The sequence below is a fragment of the Poromitra crassiceps genome (genome assembly GCF_964638095.1).
Source record: "Poromitra crassiceps genome assembly, chromosome: 11".
Taxonomy (NCBI): Eukaryota; Metazoa; Chordata; class Actinopteri; order Beryciformes; family Melamphaidae; genus Poromitra; species Poromitra crassiceps.
This window is the reverse complement of record NC_139643.1, coordinates 23,866,838-23,888,706: the sequence shown is the minus strand read 5'-3', so window position 1 is coordinate 23,888,706 and position 21,869 is coordinate 23,866,838. Positions and strand designations below refer to the sequence as shown.

General features: G+C 43.4%; 1 protein-coding gene across 2 annotated transcripts; it reads right to left on the bottom strand.

The window, feature by feature from the left end:
* Positions 1-283: 283 nt before the first annotated feature.
* On the bottom strand, positions 284-20,821 carry LOC310785282 (uncharacterized protein). 2 transcript variants are annotated; one of them, XM_083646302.1, is made up of 12 exons: positions 20,681-20,821; positions 17,087-17,310; positions 13,740-14,080; positions 8,039-8,249; positions 7,567-7,640; positions 7,081-7,224; positions 5,691-5,840; positions 3,504-3,714; positions 1,973-2,046; positions 1,440-1,630; positions 1,219-1,330; positions 284-1,018 (listed from the first exon to the last, which is right to left on the bottom strand). In XM_083646302.1, the coding sequence occupies exons 2-12, from the start codon at positions 17,308-17,310 to the stop codon at positions 993-995; spliced, it is 1,758 nt and encodes a 585-aa protein (XP_083502428.1). In that variant the 5' UTR covers positions 20,681-20,821; the 3' UTR covers positions 284-992. The 2 variants fall into 2 exon arrangements, with proteins under 2 accessions (XP_083502428.1, XP_083502429.1); XM_083646303.1 differs by lacking the exons at positions 284-1,018; positions 1,219-1,330 and having other exon boundaries at positions 1,491-1,630; positions 3,508-3,714.
* Positions 20,822-21,869: the final 1,048 nt, after the last annotated feature.

The window sequence follows — 21,869 nt, the reverse complement described above, 5'->3', positions numbered from 1 at the left end:
TGTGAAAGACCTGCAACTTTACACATAACGACAATATCCTCTGAAACACTTACCATATACTGCATGAGAAGTCAATATGCACTGAGTCAGAAGTTGATTCAGAAATATAAAAACTAAATGATAGCCTAGACACATATAAACAAACATGTTATACTGCCTTCAGGGTGCTACTTCTAAGCTCCTGCTTCCCAGTTCAAAGGTCAAATACAACTTTGTGCACATTCTTTGTTCTTTGGTCACATAACAAAACACAGGTAGCTTTTCCAGATTTTTGTTTGTTTTATTACAGCATAGAGGTGCTTTGTGCAGCAGCAGAATGAAGAGGAAACTATGCATATCAGGCATGTAATCTATGTTTAATGAATTTATTAGTCAAATGTATATTTGTTCAGAACAAATTATTTGCACACAATGTGTAAAAGTAACAAAAACAAAAAATTAAGATAGGGGAAAAATCTAAAATTATTTTTTCCCACAAGTTTTTTTTTTTTTTTTTTTGCTCCAAGTCAAATGTTTTATGGTCACTCACGATTCAGTAGGTCGCTGGTTGGCTTGGTTCCAGCCTAGAATGGCTATAATACATAGAAACGTATTATATAAAATAATTTTTCTAAATATCAATAGAGAGCATGAATGGGGAACTCTCTTTCAGGGCAGAACACATCCGTGTTCGGCGAGCTGCGGCATCACGGGACACAGGCGACCTGTCAATCACGCCCCAAAACATAGTCTGCTATATAGTCTATTTTACTCTAAATGGGACCATCATTTAAAAACTGAACATCATGCTGCATTGAAGAAGACTTGAAAACTCACGATTGAGACCAAAACTAATTAGGAAACTTATTTACTGAAATCAAGTGAGAAGTAGAGTCATTTTCCCATAGACTTCTATACAATCGGACTTCTTTTTTGCAGTCAGTGGAGACGCCCCCTGCTGGCCATTAGAAAGAAGGCAGGTTGAAGGCACTGCAGGTTTAAGGCATTCTGCTTCATTTTTCAGCATCGGTGGTTGGCTCTGGGTTAAAAAAAATAACAATAAATAATAACAATAGGAATAAGATAATAAACATGAAAATAATTGTGAGATATATCGGACTGCATTTGTGATTGATTATTATGCTTTTCAATTCTTTTTCCAAGCCCAAGTCATGGCCAAAGACAAATGATCATCAACCCAAGACAGATGATTATTTCCTGAAATAGATTATGATTTACCCGTGACTGTGGGCTCAGAGGCAGGTTTGTCATCATCCTTCTCTCCCTGTTTCAAATAGATGTGCTCCAGGCGAATGGAACTTCGGTAGATCCACTCCTTATGTTCATCATCCTGAGTATGAGACACACACACATACTTTAAAAACAACAAGAAGATCACAACAAGTGTCCAAGTGGAAATAAATTATACTATAAACAGGTTGTTGTTTGAAGGCTCTGACCTGAAAAGTAACTTGTACCAAGCTGGAGTCAATCACCTCCACCTTACAATTCCTCTGGACTCCATTCAATTCCACGTTAATGAACTGTCCGATGGTGTGATGGATCAGAGGCTGGTGCGGCCACAACTTCAGATAGTCCTCAATGAAGTCCCTGTGGGTGGTGTCTTGAATGTCCCCCCATACTTTCTTCACTGCCACGGACAAGAGAAAGAAACAAAGGGGTTTATACAAGTACTTATCCTGTATACAGGGATATGATTAACCTGATTTCTCTATGTTCTATGTTGTAAACGGCATATCCCGAATATGATCAAAACCAGGATAAGCCTCATAACGGGGACACTCCATGTCAACGTAGCCAATCCTGCCTTTGTCCACCCTGACTTGTGTAATAATTGTGATTGATAAAGTCTTTTCTGTAGACTTAAAGTGCAGATGAGTGTCATTTTCAGGGCAGATGAATGGATGACACAGGGGAGGAAGAGCAAGATCAGAACATGTGACAAAAGTGTGTATTCTGCAGTGTAACTTACGTGGTCTGCACACCAGGCGAAGATGAGGCAAGTTAACATAGGAGGGGGTGTGATCATCAAAAAACACCAGGAACCTAGAAAAATAAATTTAGCATCAAACCATATCTTTACTGAAACAATCTAACAGCATTTTATCGGAGAATTTGTGAGGCATTCATTTCAGTGGTTCCCAAATGGTGTGCTGTGAGGCAAGTCCAACTCCTCTCCTCTGGTCTTGTTCTGCCTGCTCTAAATACGGCAAGAGTCAAGCCTCTGCTTAAGAAACCCTCCCTTGACCCGACTGCTATTCAGAACTACAGACCTGTCTCTCTTCTCTCATTCCTCTCCAAAACCCTCGAACGAGCAGCGTCCAAACAACTTTCTCTCTATCTCTCCCAAAATGACCTCCTGGACCCTCTGCAGTCCGGTTTCAAGGCTTCTCACTCCACTGAGACAGCTCTTCTTGCTGTCACATAGCTGCGACAGCACGCTCCTGTAGGTTCTCTCTACAACATCCGCAAAAATCCGTCCCTTTCTCACAAGAGAAGCGACTCAACTCCTGGTCCAGTCTCTTCTTGTCATCTCCCGCCTGGACTACTGCAACGTGCTCCTGGCCGGCCTACCTGCCACCGACATCCGACCGCTTCAGCTCATTCAGAACGCTGCAGCCCGTCTGGTATTCAACCAACCCAAATTCTCTCACGTCACTTCCCTCTTCCAGGACCTCCACTGGCTTCCCATCTCGGCCCGCATCAAATTCAAGTCACTGGTACTGGCCTACAGGGCTGTACACCAGTCAGCTCCCCTGTACCTGCAATCTATGGTCAGGTTCCAAACCTCTCAGCGCTCCCTTCGCTCCTCCACCAGTGCAGGTCTCCTCGCCCCTCCTTCGCTACGGGGGCTCAAAAGTCGCTCATCCCGATCTCGACTCTTCTCGTCCCTGGCACCTCAATGGTGGAACGAGCTTCCACCTTCGGTCAGGACTGCTGAATCACTGCCGATCTTTCGGAAAAGACTAAAGACTCATCTTTTCAGGCTCCATCTGGGCCCTTCTTGATCCAACTTCGTTCTCTCTCTTTCAAAAAAATAAATAAAATAAAAAATAACCTACACTTGTACCACTGTTCCTTCAGAAGTTGTAGTTGTCATAGACTGTGCTCCATAGTTGATTGCTCTATTGCTGACAAAAATGTGTTATTGTAAGTCGCTTTGGATAAAAGCGTCTGCCAAATGACGTAATGTAATGTAAAGTCCAGGTGTGCCTTGCGATTTTGTGACAACCGTACATTTATTGCAAATATAGCCTACAACTATACGGTGAGTGAATTTTAGAATATCAGTACTTTGTACACATTAATTTCCCAATACAGAGGCAAATTGTACATCCATAAATTTATTTTTCAAAAACTCCTCAGAGGGAACCCGTTTTTCCCGTCCGTGCGAGAGGAGCACATTAAAAGAGATAAATACACAAGTACCGTGTTATTGGCAGGCTATTGCAATACCTTTCTTGTATCGGTATACTGTGCAAACCTAATAAATACACACACACCTACAGCGGTTCTTTCTAGTGGGGAGTTCTCCCAGGACACCAGGCTGGAATCGGGACTCGTCGTTGTCATCTGCTGGGTACTTGGCCACCACACGAGCACCGACGTACAGCCGCGCCACGATCGGGTCCTTGTCGGAGGCAATGTGGTGTCCGGAGATCAGCCTCCTCCCATTGTCTTCGAAATCAACCTTGTACTTCATCTTCCCATTGTCTGCAAAGGACACAACACCAATGAATAAAGATGGTCACATTCTTATTTGTTTGAGGTTCCAAACTAATTATAAGCAGAAAACATGGCTGTCCCTAAGTTTCAGTTTGACGACAAACTGTGACTTTCTTGACATGCAAAGTTATGTTTTAAATTTACGAAATTAGCGTAGCACAATTCAAATGGGATAAAAAAAGTAACCTTATTCTCCGTCCACCGCCATTCATATGTTTCGCAGCGCTGGTACAGGGAGAAAGCGGGAAGTGACATTTCACTTTGGCTCTCTATAGCCTAACCATTATATTGCTGATAAGTAAACTCGCAAATCTGTAACTTTTGTTTTTTAGTTTAGTTAGTAGCTACTAGTTACTAGGGATGTTCATCAATTATCGAAAATCGATAATTGATCGTTAAGGAATTGATTCGATCATGTGGAATTTTGATCGATTATTATTTTATTTTTTTGCGGACTAGGTTTGGGTGGAATTCGTTCCTCCTCGCCCCACTCCATTGCACAGCCGACTAACGTGAGGTGGAGCTACATATAGTCTCTAGTTTTCTGGCTGGGCACGGGCCTTTGTGCCAACAAAACTGTTTTAAACATGGGGAATTCACACCGGCATGCGCCGGGGACACAAACAAACGCACCCAGCGGTCTGCGGACCTCAGTGAGGCTCAGGCCTGTTGATTTGACTCTTGTGCTGTCAGCTAAGCTGGAAGACACCGATTGCCTTACATCATGTAACCTGACATGTAACATGTTTGTTTACCTGGCCACAGCGCGAGTGTCTGATATTCTTACTACACAGCGGGATCGCCATTATAGCTGGCCCGAGACGCGCAACGTGGATGGAGAACTGTGTGGGTACATGATGGGTTGCAGAGTTTAGTCGACGATGTGTCAATGTAACTACGTAAGTCGACGCCTACTGGGAGACGTCGATGAGTCGTCACATGGTTTGAGGCAAGCAGCCTGTAGAGCTGCTGTTTTGTCTTTTTCACGCTTTTCTAGATTTACTTGTTATAGACGGTTTTCACCAGCTGCAACCCCACAGCACTTCCTTTTTCTCAGCTTCTTCTTTGGTGTTTTATAGCGGTTATTATCCTTAAACGTTGCATGACCATTCTATCATCTTCGCAGTGCTATTTACAGTGTCCACTTTCTCAGCTGTTCAGGGGGAAACACTGACCTACTTCTATTTAAAAAAAAAAAAATTGCTTTGTAAACGTGTAAATGTAAAGATAGGCCTATGCGTGCAATAACGTACTGATAGTCAGCTTACTCTGTAACATGTAGCTTTTATTAGCCTCTCAGGCTAGCTCTGGACCAGACAACAACGGTTCCCATTACCCTGCGTGTGCACGTTTTTCCGACAGGGTTGGTTGCTATGGCAACTATCAACAACTACTACTATCTACTACAAGACATAAAGACCGAAATAGGCTACGTTGTTACTGTGTCTGTCGGAGACATGGCGTCACATTAACATTTAATATGAGCCGAATATCAACCTGCGCACAGCTATGTATACAGGAAGTAAACCGGATATTCAGGTGGGTTGTGACCGTTTGTTATTGTTGTCAAGTTAAAACCGTCTATACTAGATTTATTGTTAATCTAAGTAGTAAACTATATTATTTGACTTAGAACTTTGTGGCTACTATGTGCATGTAAACATAGGTGGAGAGATCCATGGTGGACGGCCTATGCTCCCAAGGGGGCCTAAGAAGACTAAGTCAACTAAGTCATGTAAACATAGTTTCTGTATTAGACTGGAAAATCAAATCTTAGCATTCCTCATTCAGGCAAACGGCTATCAAGCTCGCAGCTTGTGGTAGTCATTTTGTTTCAGTGAGGAGCACAGAACAACCCTACGACCCTATTTTTCGGCTAGTTGAGGGACAAGTGTAGAACATGGTTCCCCAAATTAGATAAGTGGGCTACCTATCAAAAAGAATGCATGCATAGATATTCTTACCCTTTGTTACTATCTCACAAATCTTTCCTTGTTGCCATGTTGTCATGGGCCTTCTCCTGGCCAGGACGGGCATGTTTACAGTGACATCTTCCTCTGGCAGGTCAGGGGGTGGGCCTGCGGGTTGGCTGGGGGCTATGGAAAAAGTCACCACTACAAGTGCACACAGCGACAAAACACGGTTACACAGTGACAAGCAAGACAAACTGCAAAATATACAGTACATGTTCATGGGCATACAGATCCTTTCCAAAAAATGAGAATATCATGGAAATACCATGGATGAGCGTGGGCTTCAGCGGATTGTCAAGCAAAGACGATTCAGAAATTTGGCGGAGATTCAGAGGGAGTGGACTTAGGCTGGAGTCAGTCATAACTGAGAAGTATCTGCTGATTTTCTTCACACTATTCTAATTTCTTGAAATACTGTTTTGGGGGTTTTCTGGAGCTGTAGGCCAAAATTATGAAAAATGAAACAAATAAAGGCTAGACATATTTCACTTTGTGTGTAATGAATCTATAATCTATGAAAGTTTCACTTTTTGAAAGGAATTATGGAAAAAACGTAACTTTTCCATGATATTCTAATTTTTGGAAAGGATCTGTATATCACTGTTGTCAAATGAAGACCATCTACCTCCAAAGATTGTCAAGTTTTTTTAACACGTCATGGTTCAAAGGTCATGAAAATAGCTTTATGGAGGCTTAAGTAGGCTGCTTTACATGTAGATGATCAGTTTCCATTTCAGTGAGGGAACGTCATTACTTCCACTTGTCTTTTTCCATGACAGGAGTGATACGCGAACTAGGGGTGTCAAAAATAATCGATTATAAGATGCATCGCGATTCGGACGTGCACGATTCTGCATCGATTGACAAATGTCAAAAATCGATTATTAAAAAAAAAGAAAAGAATTATAATCAAATAAAATATAATGGAAGTACATGCAGTTGTTTATTTTAATTATGGATCAAAATACAATGCAATTCCAAATGCACTTTTATTTTAAAAGTAGCCACACAGTGAGAAAAAAAGAAAGTGAGAAAAAATAAATCATGTATTGCGGAAAAAAGTGATGCATCGATTTAAGATTAGGGGTGTCACGATACACTCAGTTCACGATACGATACACGATATTGGGTTCACAATAACGATACGATATTTTAACAATATTTTTTTGCGATCGATTTGTAAGTTGACGGGGCATCCTCCACGCTAATTTGAGTAATTTCACCATTTTCATCCTCCGTGTCTATAACATCCCTCGTCTGTTCAAACAAAGCAATGAAAAGGAGAGCAAGGATGCAATCAGATGCAGATCAGTGCCACCATGTTCAGCTTATTTTACTCAAGTAACTTGTACCAAGCTGGAGTCGATCACCTCCACCTTACAATTCCTCTGGACTCCATTCAATTCCACGTTAATGAACTGTCCGATGGTGTGATGGGTCAGAGGCTGGTGAGGCCTCACATTCAGATAGTCCTCAATGAAGTCCCTGTGGGTGGTGTCTTGAATGTCCTCCCATACTTTCTTCACTGCCATGGACAAGAGAAAGAAACAAAGGGGTTTATACAAGTATTTATCCTGTATACAGGGATATGATTAACCTGATTTCTCTATGTTCTACGTTGTAAACGGCATATCCCGAATATGATCAAAACCAGGATAAGCCTCATAACGGGGACACTCCATGTCAACGTAGCCAATCCTGCCTTTGTCCACCCTGACTTGTGTAATAATTGTGATTGATAAAGTATTTTCTGTAGACTTAAAGTGCAGATGAGTGTCATTTTCAGGGCAGATGAATGGATGACACAGGGGAGGAAGAGCAAGATCAGAACATGTGACAAAAGTGTGTATTCTGCAGTGTAACTTACGTGGTCTGCACACCAGGCGAAGATGAGACAAGTTAACATAGGAGGAGGTGTGATCATCAAAAAACACCAGGAACCTAGAAAAATAAATTTAGCATCAAACCATATCTTTACTGAAACAATCTAACAGCATTTTATCGGAGAATTTGTGAGGCATTAATTTCAGTGGTTCCCAAATGGTGTGCCGTGAGGCAAGTCCAGGTGTGCCTTGCGATTTTGTGACAACCGTACATTTATTGCAAATATAGCCTACAACTATACGGTGAGTGAATTTGAGAATATCAGTACTTTGTACACATTAATTTCCCAATACAGAGGCAAATTGTACATCCATACATTTCATTTTCAAAAACTCGCACACATTTTTAAAGTACCGGTACCAATTGAATGCGGTATAGTACCGTGTTATTGGCAGGCTATTGCAATACCTTTCTTGTATTGGTATACTGTGCAAACCTAATAAATACACACACACCTACAGTGGTTCTTTCTAGTGGGGAGTTCTCCCAGGATACCAGGCTGGAATCGGGACTCGTCGTTGTCCTCTGCTGGGTACTTGGCCACCACACGAGCACCGACGTACAGCCGCTCCAAGATCGGGACCTTGTCGGAGGCAATGTGGTGTCCGGAGATCAGGCTCCTCCCATTGTCTTCGAAATCAACCTTGTACTTCATCTTCCCATTGTCTGCAAAGGACACAACACCAATGAATAAAGATGGTCACATTCTTATTTGTTTGAGGTTCCAAACTACCGTAATTATACGCAGAAAACATGGCTGTCTCTAAACTAGGGATGTTCATCAATTATCGAAAATCGATAATTGATCGTTAAGGATTGGAATCGATCCTGTGGCATTTGGATCGATTTTTTAATTATTAAAAAAAAAAAAAAAAAAAAAAAAAAAAAAAATTGGACTAGGTTTGGGTGGAATTCGTTCCTCCTAACATGAGGTGGAGCTTCATATACGGTAGTCTCTAGTTTTCTGGCTGGGCACGGGCCTTTGTGCCAACAAAACTGTTTTAAACATGGGAAATTCACACCGGCATCCCCCGGGGACAGCAGTGTTGGAGAGGAGACACATTGAAATAAAGAGTTCATTGAGGAGAACACGTTGTCTTTCGTATTTTCTGCCATAGGCATTCATTTTGTTAAAAAAAAAAAAAAAAAAATTGAAAATATTGAAAATTTTCTAAGTATTAACTCATTGAGTGCCAGCCACTTTTGGAGAACGGACGCTCCCAGTGCCAGAGTTTTCAGAGCGTTTTCAGTGATTTCTCGAGGCCCACAGAATATTGTGTGATATTACTATGTAAACACCGAACACGCAAAAAGAACAAGGAGACTCTATTGTATCATCAGCAAAAAAAAGTTTATTGATACCATTTTCCGTTCTTTAGTTATGAGCCGGAGAAGATAGGTTGTTTTCAGCGTTTTCAGGCATTTCAAATTATAAGCTGAGATATTCAGCCTTTTGTGAAATGCAGCATTTCAAGCACATTCACTGACTCTAGATACGGTAATATTTTCTGATGTAGTGATGTGGTGTAGTTGTGTCCTGCCCTGCGTGCCCCACCCCCCTCCCCCCCCTCAGCTGAAAACTCCTCCCCACACTAGTAACACACAGCCTCGCACCAAGCGTTTAGGAAGCCTGGGAAGCGCCGCCTCCCAGGCAGCGCAACATGGAGAAGCCACACGCGGACTGCAGTGAAAGGTTTGGCTTTTCAGTGTCGCGCTGCTGCTTTTCTAGCGGCTAATCATGTGGAGAAACTATGCTGACAGACAGACAGAGGCAGAAGGACTCAGTTGTGTGCGCGGATTGACTGTGTTCGCACGCACCGTCAGTTGCAGCCACTGGCTGCCAGCCAGAACAATCTACATGGCTCTGGACTGCAGCATGAGCGGGTTCTCTTTCATCAAGGCTATTTCAGGCTGTGTATTCCTGACATTTCTGTAATCTGGAGAGCACTGTCGCCACCTAAGGGTTCTGTAAAATAGGTTATAGACCTCCAATAGCTACTATAGTTGTACAGGAGCTGCGGAAGGCTTTGATCGACGTCCCACCGTCAAAAAACGCATTGGACGTCGAAGGACGTCCGTGGCACTCTACGTCACTATTTAATTGGACGTCGAAGGACGTCCATGGCATTCAATGAGTTAATATGATCGATAATCGATAATTGATCGTTAATTTTCACCAATTATCGATTTTGGAAAATTTTCAAAATGAACATCCCTACTCTAAACAATCTAACACTGCATATTCGACATTTGTGGGGGCCACTATTGTGTATATTAATACATGTACAAGTACCGTAAATTCCGGACTATAAGACGCACCGGTCTATAAGCCGCAGCACCAAAATTGACTATTTTTTTCTTCTATAAGCCGCACCGGACTATAAGCCGCGGGTGTTTTGATGTTTAATTACCATATGAAAGGGTTCGTGCACAGAGAGGAATGTCGGGAAAGAGATCGCTGTTTGGGGAAGCTCCCATTTATTAACATTTCAACAAAACAAAACAAAAGTCAGGTCACTAATCCCCAGACAAAATCACACAACAATAGGCTACCGTATATGTGCAGCAAACCTGTAACCAGAGAAGTCAAGTCACTAATCCTCGTCTTCCTCTTCTTCCTGCGTACTGAAACCACCAAAGTCCTCATCTTCAGTGTCGGAAACGAACAGGTTCAGGGTGGCTTCGTCAACCACTCTCCTCTCTCCTTCATTGTCACTCAAAACCAACGAACTCCTCTTCATCACTGTCGGCATCGAACAGCCTCTGAAGCCTCTGACGGCCCTCAGCGCCAGCTGTGGCGGCGTCATCCTTTTCATCCCGCAGCAGTCCAGCGTTTTGGAACCCGTTGGTGATTGTGGATGTTTTCACACTCCTATAATATTCCGTGATCTTCCTTTGTGTGAATTCGCCGAAGTTTGTGATTTTCTCCTGGTAGTCGGGAGGGAGTTGTTCAGTAGTTCTCCCCCGGACGGACAGTCCCTTTCGTCTCATGAATCGGTAGCACCAAGATGGCCCACCTCTGAAATGTTCAATTTTCATCTCGGCGGCGATTGTTTTGGCCTTCAGTCGGATCTGCACCGTGGAAACGCCTCGGCCGTCTCCTCTCTGGGTCAACACCCAGTCCTCAAGGGAATCTTCAAGTTCCGGCCATCTGCTTTTGTGGCCTCTGAAGGACTTTTTTGTCTTATTACACTGAGACAGTTCCTGCTGCTGCTGCTTCCAACGTCTCACCATTGACTCATCGATGCCCAGGCTACGCGCTGCTGCTCTGTTTGTTTCTTTTAGTGCGAGTTCGACTGCTTTCAGCTTGAAAGCTGCGTCGTGTGACTTTCTGCGTACCTTCCCCATGGTAAGTGAGAGAGAGACTGCTCGTCTTGTTGTGATTCCGGGCTGATGAACTTTGCTTACCGTAATTACCATATGTAAGGGTTCACGCACAGAGGGGATTGTTGGCTGTTTGAGGAAGCTCCCATTTACCATATTACCGTAACATTTCAACAAAACAACATAACACAACACCTTTGTTTATTTCGACAGTGCACACAGTGTCCGCGGTGTGGTGAAAAGAGGGCAACAGAGGAAATTAAAACAGAAGTGGATTTATAGGTAGAAAGAGTGCTAAAAAAGAGAGATTTTATTTGTATTTGAAATTTTTTTTCTGAAAAAATCCATAGATAAGACGCACCGTTATATAAGCCGCAGGGGCCAAAAAACGGGAAAAAAGCCGCGGCTTATAGTCCGGAATTTACGGTATATGTAATTCATCCTTCAATTCAAATATTTACACTCACATCCTGACTCAATACCAACAAACTCCTCATCTCTCGGGGTACTTGTACTTTGAAATCTGTTGCCAGTCCTTTCCCACCAGGTCTGTCCTCCTCTCTGAGGGCGTTAGAAGCCATTTAATGTGTCACGATGCAGATGAGTCTCTGAGGAAAATGGTATGTTGTTGTCACTGTGTTCTACTGAGACCAGATCGTTTGTAATGGCCCGTTCCTTTATCGCAAAATAACTGGGATGTGGAGGCTAAATGATGTCACATCCGTTTTGTTAGCGTTCCATTTGCAGAAAACTGGAGCTGGGAAGTTCACTGTTGAATTGTCACATCCGTTTAAACGAGTCAGATCTCGGTCAGATCTAGTCACTAGCCAGGCTAGCCATTGTTAGCAATAACAGTTGATAACAAGGCATTTTGCGCATACAAACAAGCAACATGTCCACACAGATAGAAGTTAGGCAGTGCTGTGTGTACAGCTGATTTAACGAGACACAAACAAGACAGAAGTGCTAATAAACAGCATTTACTACGATTATAACTACTGTTGTTGCGCGAAGCAGCCATCTTTGATTTTTGAGGTCGGGGCTGCTGCTGAGGCACGAGTTTGGAATGGGAAATAACAGCTCTGGTGACGTCACCGTCCCAGCTCATGACCTTTGAACTATAAGATGACCAGTTCCCAGTTATAAAGGAATGCACGATAACCCTGGGGAAGGACTATAACGGCATGAACCTACTATCACGGACTCCCCAGAGCAGCTACACTTCGGAGCACCCTAAGGCCCTGATCAGAGCATCTTTTGCAGGTTGCAAAACTGGAGGCACTGCCTTTTTTGGTTGACGCATATAATTTAAAACATTAACAGCTTGCTGCCTGTTTTTTCTACTGTTGCTAGGCAACCACCAAATGACCAGTCCATAGAGAGCCAAAGTGAAACATCACTTCCTGCTTTCTCCCTGTACCAGCGCTGCGAAAAATATGAATGGCGGTGGACGGAGAATAAGGTTACTTTTTTGATTCCGTTTGAATTGTGCTACGCTAATTTCGTCAATTTAAAACATAACTTTGCATGTCAAGAAAGTCACAGTTTGTCGTCAAACTGAAACGTAGGGGTTAGTTTCGTATAAAAACTACATAGCTCGTGGAAGCTCGTGGCATGTTGCCGGTCTTCAGCTTTGCCGGTAGAGAAAGTGACGTCACTTAGGCGACAGTGCATGTAGTCTTTCTGATTTATAACTTCTAATGCAACAGTTTGGCGACAAACTGCGACTTTCTTGACATGCAAAGTTACGTTTTAAATTGACAAAATTAGCGTTGGCACCCCGTGAGACAATTCAAACGGGATAAAAAAAGTAACCTTATTCTCCGTCCACCGCCATTCATATGTTTCGCAGCGCTGGTACAGGGAGAAAGCAGGAAGTGACGTTTCACTTTGGCTCTCTATAACCTAACCATTATATTGCTGATAAGTAAACTTGCAAATCTGTAACATTTGTTTTTTAGTTTAGTTAGTAGCTACTAGTTACTAGGGATGTTCATCAATTATCGAAAATCGATAATTGATCGTTGAGGAATTGATTCGATCATGTGGAATTTTGATCGATTATTATTATTATTATTCTTTTTTTGCAGACTATGCGATGCGGCTGGACAAGCTGATCAGGCGAGCGGGCTCCGTGATCCGTGGAGAGATGGACTCTCTGGTGAAGGTGGCGGAGAGAAGGTCTCTCAACAAACTGCTGTCCATCATGGACAATGACAGCCACCCACTACACACCACCATAGTAGGCCAGAGGAGCTTGTTCAGTGGCAGGCTGCTGTCACTGAGCTGCTCTACAGACAGACTTAAGAAATCATTTGTCCCCAGAGCCGTTCGACTTTTTAACTCTTCCCAGCGAGGAAAGTGAGATCATGTGTATGCCTTCGCTCTGTTGTCTCTGCTGCGTGTGTTGTTGTTTTTTTAGCCATGCCTGTTTTTATTTTTTTATTTTTTATTTATTATGTTCCCTATTAGGCACTCGGTCACTTTAGGTTCTGGCTTGGCACACGGTCTGTTAGTATCTTTTTATATATTTTTTACCGTGTTTTTCTAATAATGTCTACTGTGTGTTTTTATTAACTGTATGTGAGCTGCTGGTACATGAATTTCCTCCGGGATAAATAAAGTATCTACCTACCTACCTACCTACAGTACCTAGGTTTCAGCCAACTAACGTGAGGTGGAGCTACATATAGTCTCTAGTTTTCTGGCTGGGCACGGGCCTTTGTGCCAACAAAACTGTTTTAAACATGGGGAATTCACACCGGCCTGCGCCGGGGACAACAAAGAAAAACTTGCAACCTGTCAAAAACAATGCAGGCATATTCTTCTTACCCTTTGTTACTATCTCGCATATTTTTCCAAGTTGCCAGGTAAAGGGGCTCCTCCTGGCCAGGACTTCCATGTCTATGATGACATCATCCATTTCCCGAGGGCTTCCTGTGTTTGACCCCGTGTCTGAGCCAAAGTCTGAGCTCGAGCTCGAGCCGTCGTCATCACTAGAGTCAGAGTCGCAACTGCTCACGTCCTCTTCTCCACTGCCGTCCGGCTGTCCAGTTGGGGAGAATCTTCCAGTTGATCCGTGTGGCTGCATCTCACTGTCGTGGTGTCGTTCTGGGCTCTGATCCGAGCGTCTGTATCCCTCGCGTTCTGTTGTGCGATTGCCACAGCTACGACTGGATCAGAGGAAAGAGGTATACTGTAAAGCCTGAAAGCTGACAACCAAGCGATTGTCCAAAAGCACAATTACATTCAACGTTATTGTTACCACCAAAGGAAATTTGGTTTGAAGCAGGCATCAGAAACACATCAGGACAAAGACATAAAAAAACTAGAACGACCGCAACGCGGACTTATGCCTCCGCCATTAGTTCATTCTGGAGTCCAAATCGCCATTTTGGAAGAGATTCCGTCAAGGCGCTCCTGTGATGTTGCGTTACAGAGCTTGGAAATTGGGTGTGTGAGAGGTCACAGTGACCTTGAACTTTGACCACCAAAATGTAATCAGTTCATCCTTGAGTCCAAGTCGATGTTTGAGACAAGTTTGATTAAATTCTGTCAAGGCATTCCTGAGATATCGCGTTAACAAGCTTGAAAATGGCGTTCGAGAGCTCACCTTGACCTTTGACCACCAAAATCTAATCAGATCATCCTTGAGTCTAAGGCGATGTTTGAGGCAAATTTGATGAAATTCCGTCAAGGCATTCGTGAGATATCGCGTTAACAAGCTGGAAAATGGCATTTGAGAGGTCACAGTGACCTTGACCTTTGACCAGCAAAATCTAATCAGTTCATCCTTGAGTCCAAGTCGATGTTTGAGACAAGTTTGATTAAATTCCGTCAAGGCATTCCTGAGATATCACGTTAACAAGCTTGAAAATGGCATTTGAGAGGTCACAGTGACCTTGACCTTTGACTTTTGACCACCAAAATCTAATCAGCTCATCCTTGAGTCTAAGTAGATGTTTGAGGCAAATTTGATGAAATTCCATCAAGGTATTCATGAGATATCGCGTTAACAAGCTGGAAAATGGCTTTTGAGAGGTCACAGTGACCTTGACCTTTGACTTTTGACCACCAAAATGTAATCAGTTCATCCTTGAGTCCAAGTCGATGTTTGAGACAAGTTTGATTAAATTCCGTCAAGGCATTCCTGAGATATCGCGTTAACAAGCTTGAAAATGGCATTTGAGAGGTCACAGTGACCTTGACCTTTGACCTTTGACCAGCAAAATCTAATCAGTTCATCCTTGAGTCCAAGTCGATGTTTGAGACAAGTTTGATTAGATTCCGTCAAGGCATTCCTGAGATATCGCGTTAACAAGCTTGAAAATGGCGTTCGAGAGGTCACAGTGACCTTGACCTTTGACCACCAAAATCTAATCAGATCATCCTTGAGTCTAAGTCTATGTTTGAGGCAAATTTGATGAAATTCCGTCCAGGCGTTCCTCAGATATCGCGTTAACAAGCTTGAAAATGGCGTTCGAGAGGTCACAGTGACCTTGACCTTTGACCTTTGACCACCAAAATCTAATCAGATCATCCTTGAGTCTAAGTCGATGTTTGAGGCAAATTTAATGAAATTCCATCCAGGCGTTCCTCAGATATCGCGTTAACAAACATCGTACGGACGGACAACCCGGATCCATAATGCCTCCGGCCTGGCTATCGCCGGCGGAGGCATAAAAACACTGACGATAACAAGCATCATAATGCAGTGTTTCCCACAGGATTTGGAGTATTTGTGATGGGGGACCGCAGACCCCTTAGGGTGGGTGCGGGGGCATGCCCCCCCGCGAGATGTTTTTTAAACATTTTAAAGTAAAATGCATGAATTTGGTGTACTTTGAGAAAGCTTAAGAGCAAAATTAAAAGGCTAGATCTATGAAGAACATGTCATCATTACTGTGCTGTGGGTTTACAATGACAAACTAAATTTCTTGCTATAGGTCAGGGATACTCAACTTGCTTTGCCACTTTCGTGAAATGATAGAAGGCGAGGGGCCAGTTAACTCATTGAGTGCCAGCCACTTTTGGAGAACGGACGCTCCCAGTGCCAGAGTTTCAGAGCGTTTTCAGTGATTTCTCGGGGCCCACAGAATATTGTGTGATATTACTATGTAAACACCGAACACCCCCAAAGAACGATGAGACTCTCTTCTATCATCAGCAAAAAAAAGTTTATTGATATCATTTTCCGTTCTTTAGTTATCAGCCGGAGAAGATAGGTTGATTTCACCAAAAACAGACGTTTCCATCTAGAAGCTGAGATAACAAGCCTTTTGTGAAATGAAGCATTTCAAGCAAATCACTGACTCTGAGGCTAATATTTTCTGACCTGAAACATCTGAACAGTAATTTCCTTCAATAAACAGCACCCCCACCCCCCTCAACTCCAAACTCCTCCTCCGTGGGAGTGTCTCTGGTGGCTCTGCTGGCTGCTGCGTGTGTCAGGCGAGTCTCTGCTGCCTGCGGATCCACGTTCGGATGGCGGCCGCTCGTCGGGGGAGTCTGGATCGGGCTCGCTGAGTTCGTCTGCGTTTCTGGGGTTTCGGTTGTGAGCTGGGATGAAGCTGCGTCCGATTCTAGGCTTTCTGCTGCGCGTTTCAAAGTGCCTGCACCCAGAGTCTATTTTCGGAGCACTCCGCCTTGTGCGCCGGCTCCCAGCGCGACACCGAAAAGCCAAACCATTCTCATGAGAATGGTTTGGCTTTGGTTTTCTTTTCTGGCGGCTAATCGTGTGGAGAAACTATGCAGCAGAGACAGAGGGGCTCAGTTGTGGGAGCGGATTGGCTGCTGTTCGCAGCTAACGTTAGCTCCAGCCAGAGCAATGTGTGCCGCTCTGGCTCATGCATCGGTTTCTCTTTCATCACGGCTTTTTCTGCTGTTTTTCCTCAACTTTCTCTAATCTGGAGAGCACTGTCGCCACCTAATGGGTCCGTAAAATAGGTTATACACCTTCAATAGCTACAATATTTTTACAGGAGATGCATGAGGCTTTGATCCACGTCCCACCGTCAAAAAACGCATTTTCCTTTATGTATGGGAAACACTGCAGAGCACAATAATTCCAGGAGTGGTCAGCTCAAGTGAAAAAAAAAGTAGGACATTGCACAGGAGTGACACTATTTTCAGCACAGTGACCCAAAGAAACAGTCAGCAAGCACACAGACATACTGTACCTCCTTGAGCGTGCATCACTTCCTTCCTGTCTGTGTCCCCGACGGCCCCGTCCCCTTCTGTCTCTGCCTCTGTCTTTTCCTCTGTCACTGCTAGAGGAGAACGAAGGCGATCTCCGGCACCGTTGTCTGCACCTGCACCCTCCGTCTTCCCGACAACAATCTCGGCTGCTGCTTGGACTGTCCGTGTCCGTGTCCGAGGACGAATCCCGTCTCGTCCGAGGCATCTGGGACAATGGAAGGAACATAAAAAAGGCATCATCATTGCGGTTATTGGTTTTTATTTGAGGTAGCAGCAGAGGCATAACTACCATATAAACTGGCATATAACCACTGGACCGAAGCAATAGCAATGCTTATCTACGGTCAGCACAGACATGTGGACGTAGAGGACAGCATCACAGCAAAGCCAGGGCCTGATGCTAGCTAGCACTGCTAATGCGTTAGCCACACAGGATGCTTCCACAGGATGCTTCCACTCAACTTTGTTGAAGGCCAAGGCTTCCGAAAGTTAAGTGGACTCTATTGAGCCCGAATACACAGTGGCTGGGGTGAGTTGTCATGTTTTCTGATGTGCAATGTTCAGAATAAATGGCGCAAGTGCCACACACGATTTGGTTATTGACGGTTTCAAATGGCACACAATACTTTTTGGGACAACGTTTTAACATGATAGATTGAAATGCCCTCAGTTTTGGCTGTTTTCTGAGTTTTCTTACTTATAGACTAGTTGACTCGCCTAAATAAATGAAAAATAGACTATTTGTCGGGTCGAGGAACATACCTAATAATCAGTAACAGGGATACTAGTATTTATCATGTATACAGGGATAGGAATATTACCAGATTTCTGTGTTTCATGTAAATGCCATATCCGGGCCATGTAAACGCAGTCAATGAGCCAATGCATCTGGTCCATCATTCATTCACCAAATAAATAATTCAACAACATAAAAAAAAAGGTTTTACATAGTATTTACATATAGTGTCAAGGTGCTGTCGTGGAATTTCCAGGTTACTGGGGAAGACGGTAAGGAGTCCCCAAACATAGTACTTTAACTCAAAAATAATGTTCTAAAACTAAGAGGAATGATCTCACTTGAATAGCAGTTTAATGCATTGTTCACACAACAAATGTGCTGGTCCATGGAAAAATTGACAAGATTTTGCTGTCAGAGTAGTTGAAGTGTACAAAATCTAAGAATTGTATCTCAAAAACTGAATTTTTGACAGTATTTTGAATTCTGCCCTCATGTATAGCCTAGAGCATCGTAATTGCCCTAATTACCTAATGATGTGATGTCACTTGAGCAATGACGTCATCAGTGATGTCATCAGTGATGATGTCATCAATGATGTCATCCTTCCTGGCTGAGTAGGACTGGGTGGGTGATGTGTTCAACTGCCATGTACTTAACCTGCTGCCTTCTGCCCCAGCCCTGTCATGAACGGCAGTGTTCTAATCTAAGCAGATTGGATTGCATGCAGCAGATGACAGAAAACTCATCCATAAGAGACTTGAGACTTGACTTGGACTTGTGACTAAAGACTAGAGCCCAGCAAGCAAAATTACGTCATGATAACGTTGTGATGACGTGTTCCAGTGACGTTCAGGACTAGGCCAGATGACATGGTGATTTGGGGATGATTTAGACGTCTACGCGGGAACGTCAAGCTGACGTCGAAATATGACCGTTACCATGAATAGGCATGTTCAGTTATTCTGCTATGTACACAGTGTATATTCAGCAACTTTATACATAAAGCTATAATTATGTCCAGATTAACAATTTTATGCTACATTTTCAAAAAATATAATACCACCCCGTGTGGGATTTGATCTCAGGATCTACAACTTACAGGCCGGCTATTCTACCGCTACGCTAACTGTTCGCTGAAATATTCTGCTGTAGGTTGGAGTAATATAGCCTACTGTTTCAAAACATGGAACCGTTGTTATTTTTATACCGGTATAACATTCATGGAGTCGGGACAGTTTTATTAAAAACGATAGCTAATTTAATTCAAAACTGAATCTGGAAGAATCATTGAGGGTCCCCTCAGTCAAAATTTACAAGTGTCACTTGCCCCTTTCGGAACTGCTAACATAGCTTACGCTACTACGCAGTCCCTTATTAGTACACCGCCGATGTAGCCTAAACAGGTCGATCCGTCTGCTAAATTATTCAAACTACTCGATAAAGTTTCGCAAATGAAATTTCAAATGTACTTACGGACCGAAAAGGGTTGTGTGAACCTCCGCGCATGATGTAGAAACAATAGCGCCACTAATAAACATGTTTAATCCCTCACTGAAACCCGGGTCTCATTTCTGCAAAATGAATCAGCTACAAACACTCGTCTTCTTCTGCGCTGCTGTCATGGGTGGTGCGCGCATAGCATCCATAGCGCTCGCTATCACTTCCGGCCCCTGGCGGCCGGAAGTGGCACTTTTGTAGTTTTTTGCAACTCCAAAAGTTACAAAAAACTACAAAAGTGCCACTTCCGGCCGCCAGGGGCGTGATTTCTAACCCCACATAGGATAAGCAATAACCACGCCCTGTGGCGCTGGGATTGGCCAGGAGCAACACTGGAGGGCACGCAGCCCAGCGATTTCATGAACCAACTGAATAGCTCTTGAGAACGGACAGCGATTTCGAGAGCGGACATTGAAATGAATTATGGTCACCTACCTTCCTTAGCATAGTAATAATAATAATAAGCATAATAATCTACACAATGTACACAATCTACAAAAACATGCAATAATATAAACGGTGTTGTGTTCACGTTCATAGCTCATATAATATAATGTATCATATCGTTAATTTCAAGCTCAATTCTTACCCAGAGAAAAGGTACAGCACTGAAAATGTAACAAGCAATAGTTTTTTAAACATCTTTATTTTAAAAGATGAAAAACCCCAGGTGCTTTAGTCCCAAGCTTCAATGCTCCTGGCCAATCCCAGCGCCACAGGGCGTGGTTATTGCTTATCCTATGTGGGGTTAGAAATCACGCGATAGCGAGCGCTATGGTTGCTTTGATACTTGGGCCAGATCTGACCCGTCATGATATGACTTGAGCTAAAAGACTTGAGACTTGCCCGGCCACGACCCATTGCTGCGCAGCAGCTATAATTAGTGGCCGGGCCAGCGAAGCGCCAGGCCACTTCTTGTATTTCATTTTATTTTCTTAAAAGTAGTTTTTTTTATGCTTATACTGCTGGTTCTGATTGTTATATTGTGATGTTTGATGTGCCTTGTTTGTATAGGCTACTTTGTTAATAAAAAAAAATTGATGGGGGTGGGCTTGTCCACTGTTTTGGACCCACAACAACACTGTAGTTGTTTTCAATTAGCTTGTTGATGTCACTCTTTTAAAACAACGTTAATGAATTTATAACGCCAATGTTAAATCAGTAACGAAGGTTCGGCTGCTAGGCTAGCCCGACTTGCTAGCAACGTTAGCTTAAGCTAACCGCCATCTTATCCTACGTTTATCAACTAAACACTCGTTTACGATAGCTAACTACCTTGCTAGCTATTTGGTCCGAATTTGATTCGATTGTTTTATTACAGAAAATGACTGCGAATTACCGTTTTAGACCGGTGCGTTTATCCTACACAAGAAATCCGTGGTGGCTAGTGGTGTTATGTCTGAGACCAAAGCTCCTTCTTCGTGGTTTAATGGCGATTGGCAAACAACAAACCACCAGGCCCCTTCTTCTTTTAGATTTCCGGCAGACTAGGCACGGGTTGGTGCATTGCTGCCTCACACTGTTAAACTACGTCACTGCACATTGACCTATATCCTCTGATACAGGTCTGTAGCTACAAGGAAGCGAACTACTTCCCTAACACTATTTATTTGTGCCACCCCATCACCCAACAGTGTTTTAAGGGAAAAGCTTTTAACGCCCAGTTTGCCCAGCTCAATAAATAATTCCCTCCTTTCCTCTGCATAGTGTGAACATTGCAACAGTACATGCTGCACAGTTTCTAATGGTTACATGCTGCCACTCCGACGTTCTGAAAAGTGAGTTTGTTTTGTTCGTTTCACATCAACGTCACTGATGATTGACACTTAAACATTTTTAGCATCGGAGAACGTTTAGGCTCTTGAAGCGAACCTAAATCCACGCTCTCTGGTGCTGCATTTTACTCTGTCAAAGATATCGTAATTATGAGTTGCGACCACACGAACAGGTAAATATGACTGGAGGGAGGAGGATTTTTCATGAACAGTACAGTTGCCTATGTTTAATATAACAGAGATAATCGAAGCAATGTCAATCAACTGATGTAAATGTGGCCAGGTGGAACTGAAGAACGCAAGTCAGGTTGCCTGTCGGCCATAGATTGGAGGACCCGGTCTTCCCGCAGATATATTTCCGGCGGCGGCACGAGCAAACATTTTGGACGTGCACGAGCGCGGGCACTGGCAAACATTTTATGCGCTGGTCAAGAACCAAGACACGCTAATACCGTGGCTCGGGCGTTGTTTTGCACAGTGTGCAGTGAACCACATCTCTCTTTTTACAACATATCATGCAGTACTACACAGTCAGGTAAACAGTAACCTCGCGTCACCAGGCTCTTCTCGGCGAGAAAGAGCCTGGCTCCCGCCCACAATTGATTTTGTCACCCTACTGGTTCCCGCCTAGAGCCCGCCCTAGACCGGATGGCAGCGTTTCTAGCTCGTCAACTTTCACGTTAACTTGACAATTTGACCCAAGTATCAGAATCCTCTTTCACCGTTTTGACCGGTGTGTCAGGCGGTGGTGGC